Below are 6,000 nucleotides of genomic sequence, written 5' to 3'. Positions count from 1 at the left end.
AATCCGAAAACTCCAACCAACATCGCGCCATATTGGACATTATGGTGTGGCACCAAACCCGAAAGGGTGAATGCCGCCCGCCCATTAACACACTTCCGGTAATTCACCGGCGTAATGATTCAAGAAAAAATCCAACCCATGACTTTAGGGTTCATTCATTTGCCCTTGTCCACTACTTCATAAATAGAAGAATATCAAAAGATCATATCAAAATTAAAGTTAAGAGTACTATGTATGGGTATATAATCATGACATGTACGTATAGGTATCCAAAATCAAAAAACACATTCGATAAAATTATAACTAAAGTTACAGATCCAACAGGGGGCCTATACTATGTTTAACAGAAGAAAAGGGTAAAATCTAAAGTACATGCTGGGTAGACAAAACATTTAGGTACATTAAAACAACTAATATATCATGACAAAGTAGAGAGTGTACTCTGTAACTAATAAAACAGCAGAAGTCGCGAAATGAAGTGCAAATTAAGAAAACAGAAAAATCAAAACTCTAAACTACTTCAAAACTAAGCATGCATGGATATACAATCCTAATCAAATTAATTGACTCATCAGCTACGATCTGCTAAATTTAATTTCAAGGAGGTGGTGATGATGATGAATAAAACAATACTAAACCATGACCAACTGTCTCTGAGCTTCGATCCTGAGTTCTTCCTTCATCCTTCTAATAAAATCTTCAAACTTCTTGTTCAATTCTTCGGTGCTCAACCCATTTCTTTCTTCTTCTTCTTCTTCTTCTTCTTCTTTCTCATCTTCTGTGCTAAAAGGTTGAATGCTTCCTTCTTGCTCTCCTTCTTCTTCTTCTTCTTCTTCTTCTTCTTCTACCTCTTTTTCCTTCTCATCTTCTGTGCTAAAAGGTTGAATGCTTCCTTCTTGCTCTCCTTCTTCTTCTTCTAATTCTTCTTCTCCTTCTTCCTCTTCTTCTTCTCCTTCTTCTTCTTCTTCAATTATTATGTTTGCGGCTTCTCCTCTGGGCTCTTCTTGCATGAAGCACGGGTTCTCCACAGCAGCATTAATCTCCACACTGCTGGTATCCATCACAGATGCTTCCTTGTTCTCCAATATTACTGACACTAATTGAACATGATGATCAGATTCTGATGTAGTAGTAGCAGCAGCAGTAGTGGTAGTAGAGCTGACTAAACCAGAGTTGGCTGCGGCGAGGAAAGCCAGGATTCCATTGCAGAGGAGGAACATGCAGTTCTTGTCAATGCTGTGGCTGAACAACTGCTGAATAGGAACAACTGTGGAGAAGAAGGAGCACTCAAATCTAAACGAAACCCGGAGGAAGAAAGACAGCCACGATGAGTAGGAAAGCAGCAGCAGTAGTGAAAACACAGGAACTGAAAGAAGCCAGTGGGTGGTACTGGGCTTCCTTACAAACTCAGAATATTTCATGAACCGACTCAAACTCTCCATATGCTTGTTCTTAGCTCGATACGTGGGTTAGTTTGTGGAGAAACAAATTGTGGGCTTGCCCCTTATATAGAAGTTTAGAAGTGACAAATTAAGGAGTCTCCATATAGCTCTACTAGTGGTGCAGCATGTGACAGGTGGAGGGGATGGAATTTTTGGGTGCTATACGGATCTCAATAAGGGCAGGTAGGCAAGCCAAGTGTCCCTTAAAAATATGAGTGTTGGGGAATGATGGGGATGGGTCGAGGATTCCAATTAGGCAGAACCAATAATACTAATTCCCCATTCTTATTATTATTGCACTAGGGCTGCGTGGAATTTTCGAGGCTTCTGGAGGGTGCTCATCGATCAGATCACTGCCATGGGTTTGGATGGACTCAAAATTGATCATTAATGCATCCTGATCAGCCACTAGTTTCATAAATTTAGGTTGACTGCTCTGTGGGTTGCATGATATAATATTATTGAGAGACCCACGAATTAATTATATGAATGTAGATGGCTTCTTAACTTAGCCCAATAATTGGGTTCCTCAATTTTCAATTTGTGTTTTTAATTTTTTTTTTTTATTTGTGTTTTAATGTGAATTTATGATAGAGAATGAGAGAATACTTGTAATCAATCATTACTATGTAGTACAATTGGAACCATCGATCAACAAGATCTTATATTAGTATTTTTTATCTATTAAAATGCTGTGAAATTCATATTATTGGGATTCATGCTAAACCATACTCTTCACATATATTCATGATCTTTGTTTTATAAAACCAAACTCAATATTGAGCTTACAAGCATTTCTCTTCATATATATACAAAATCATAATTCGTATGAGTCCAATAATGTAGATCTTATATCATTTTAGTGGGTCTAAATATTAATATAACATCTTATGATTGGTGTATTCTAAATCTTATGTTAAGTTGTTCCTTACAAATATTTCTCATAAATTTAAGAATATGTTAAGAGTTTTTTGTGATAATTATAGAGATTGATCAATTAAGTAGCAAAAATTGCATGTATTGAGTTTTTTTCTTTTTTCTTTTTTTTTTTTTTTGTGAAAAAGGGCGGCACCTCCTTTCTTAATTTTATTAATAACTCTCACTTATGGTGGAGGAATACCATGGAAGTAAAATGACACTTGAAGCTTACATAATAACAAAATAAAAAACACCTCATGCATCAAATCAAATAAAAGAAAAAAACAAACTTATAACAATATCAAAGGGAAACCAACTAAACATACCTAATATAAGTCGTACCTATCTTATCTGATCTATTAAACATTTGATAACTCTAGGAAGTTGGCTACTATTTGTAAACAAACTATTCCCCCTCATGGCACCTTGTCGAGCTAACGCAACTGCCACTTTATTCTATTCTCTATAGAAATGATTTATACAAAAATCTATTCCCTCCAATACACCAATAAGTTGCTCCCAAAAATCCCACAAATACTATACAAAGCATTTACAGGATCTTATCTAATTTACTACAATATTCAAATCACATTCAATGTCAATACTGGTATGACCCAATTATTTGTAAAGCTTTATTCCTTCCATCACTGCTCTCAATTCAGCTTCATTATTTGAATAAGAACCAAAATATTTTGAAAAATCAAAAATAAAAGAACTTGTACAGTCTCTAAGGATGCCACCACCACCCGCCGGCCCTGGATTCCCTAGGTTGCTCCCATCCAAATTCAGTTTCAACCTCCCTTGTCTCGGGTTTAGCCATCTCACAACTTACATAACTTTATTCTTTTTATTCACAATATGCACCTCTAGATTCTACAAAATCCGAACATCGGCATCATTTAAATGAGTCATAACTATCATGTTTTCACTCAAAACTCCCCCCAATTCTTAATAGACAATCACACATCTGTACTACTCTCCAATTTTTCCTCCATTCTAGTCACACATCTCCTTCTTCATAACCTCCAAACTATTAAATAAGGAATCAAACCCATCAATTTTCCCAATTGAGAGTATCTGGAAGTCCTATTAAACCACATTTAGACTTTTTCTTTTTAACTTTGGTGTCTAAAGAACAGTATACCTACCTCCACCGAAACCTTCTTTCATACATCAACAGTAAGATCTTTCTTATTCAAAACATGTTTCACATCTTTTGATTGTCTCATCTCATAACAATCACATGCCGAAATAAGTGATACTCTCACATTTCTCATATACATCAACACTTAAACACTCAAAAGCAATTTTTCACATACAAATAATAATTTTTTTCAGTAATCATTTGTTTCAAACTTACTTTATCCGATCAAACTTTAGAACTCTATGCTCATTTACTTTTGTTCTAAATCAACATCATCATTTGCTTGAATTTTTTTTTTTTTTATATAAAAAAATGTCGTACCAGCATCATGTTCTTCCAACGTTCAAGCCTCCTTAAGCCTGACTGACTGACACTTGGCGGAAACGTGGCACTGATCGGTGATTTGGAGAATGTCATGAACACCAGCTCCAATGGAAAGCTTGTTTTAGGGTTATGTTGCAACACGTGTCAGTATTGAAGTAATTTCTTTAATGGATGTTGAATCATGAATGGGAGGCAAATCTCAAGTATTTCTCTTCATATATCTACTAAATCATATCTTTAAGGTATATAATATTTATGAGTCCATATAATGCCAATCCATATTATTTTAGTGAATTAAATACTAATATAATATCTTTTGATTAGTGCATTTTAAATTTTACATGAAGAAATTATTCCTAATAAGTATTTCTTATAAATTTTAAGAATATATTAATATTTTATTGTGATAATTGTATATCATAAAAATTTCAAAATGATCCTATAACTATTCATGTATATTTTGAAAATATATTTATAAGTATCCATAAATATTTCAAAAAATGTCCTTATAATTATTCGTAAATTTTTTAAAAAAAAAAAAATCCCTACAACAATCCATGAATATTTTAAAAATAGTCCTACAACTAACTATAAATATTTCAAATAATACGCCTAATTACTCATAACTTTCCTAAAATAATACTTTTTACAATATACTTATTTATTATTTTTAAAAAATTATTTTATTGTAATTATCACTCAAAAGTTGAGAAAAATATGTCTTGCGTATGCCCGCAACTGGTTGTTGTTGTTATTATTTTTTATGTTTTTGATTATATAGGAAGTCCTGCCACCAACGAACCCTTCGGACCCCCTAGTGTGGCTTCAAACTTATGGATCAGCGTCCTCCGCCCACAAGTGTCACTGATCAGAGTAAAGTCTGGATTGCAGACACGGTTTCCGTGCATCAATTGGACGTTCGGTCAACCCGACCCCCGGGACACATCTTCATTACCATCCACGGTCCCCACTGGCTCACAAAGAACTCTCACCATCTACAGTTCCCGCTGGCTCATAGAACAAACTCTCCCCGTCCACGGTTTCCACTGACTCACAGAATAAGCTCTCACCATCCACAGGTATCGCTAGTTCCGTGAGTATATCTACTTGAAATTAAACCTCTAATACTCCTTCTTACGTGCTGATGTCTTTCCACTGCGTCATGGCCGTGAGATTTATTGTTATTATTATTATTATTAACCATAGACACACACGATATACATGCTCTGTAACTTTTGAGTGATAATTATAACGAAATAATTTTAAAAAATAATAATAAATGAATATATATATATATTTTTTAAATATTATTTTAAAAAAATTTTTAGTGATTAGGGGTATTTTTTGAAATATGTATGGGTGGTTATAAGAATGTTTTTAAAATATACATGGATATTTTTAAATTATTAATCTATATAGGTATTAATGAATTTGAAGATTAATATGTTGAACAAGATCAGCACTGCTGACTCATTCATTGATTCTATTCTACATCAATATCATCATTTGCTAGGAATTTTGTTTTTACTGTGGTACCAGTTTTCTTCCAATGTTCAAGCCTCCCCAAGCGTCAATAAATGACACGTGGCTGAAACGTGGCACTGGTCGGTGATTTGGAAAAAGCCATAAACCCCGGCTCCAGTGGGAAGCTTGTTTCTGATTATGTGGCAACGTGTCAAAGCATTGGAGTAATTTCTTTAATGGATGTTGAATGGGAGGCAAATCTCATTGCGTGGGCATTAAACCACATCAGCATCTAGGTTTCACTCTCTGTCTGCCACGATCTGCCGTGGTTGTTGTTTACATTTGGGGGGGTGTTTGGCTGCGAGGAGAAGGAAAGGTTCCCCATGGAAAGTCTTGTCCGAGCATTGGATATTGTTGTCTTCCATGACCTACTCATGGAAACTCGCAAAATTATATCATATACAATAAAATGCAAGGAAATGAAATTTTAATTTCACCCTGTCTCATTAAATTTCATTTTTAGTTTCTATCTCATCATGTATAATATATAAAAGCTTTAAAACTCAAACATACAAGTGAAAGTATAATTTCAAAAATTACAAACCAACAATTGTTTACAAACGGAAGAGAACAGTGATCTGACTTTCAACCATAATTGCTCAAGTTTTCAAGAAAGGGATTTGAAATAAGAAATAAAATTATGAGAAA

At 34.4% G+C, this 6,000-nt stretch overlaps 1 protein-coding gene across 1 annotated transcript; it reads right to left on the bottom strand.

The window, feature by feature from the left end:
• Positions 1–382: 382 nt before the first annotated feature.
• LOC131160520 (uncharacterized) lies at positions 383–1,472 on the bottom strand. Its single transcript, XM_058116297.1, has one exon. The coding sequence runs from the start codon at positions 1,440–1,442 to the stop codon at positions 633–635; it is 810 nt and encodes a 269-aa protein (XP_057972280.1). The 5' UTR covers positions 1,443–1,472; the 3' UTR covers positions 383–632.
• Positions 1,473–6,000: the final 4,528 nt, after the last annotated feature.

This window comes from Malania oleifera, chromosome 1 (assembly GCF_029873635.1).
Source record: "Malania oleifera isolate guangnan ecotype guangnan chromosome 1, ASM2987363v1, whole genome shotgun sequence".
In the NCBI taxonomy this organism is placed as follows: Eukaryota; Viridiplantae; Streptophyta; class Magnoliopsida; order Santalales; family Ximeniaceae; genus Malania; species Malania oleifera.
The sequence above is the reverse complement of the archived record's forward strand: the minus strand, read 5'-3'. Positions and strand labels throughout refer to the sequence as shown.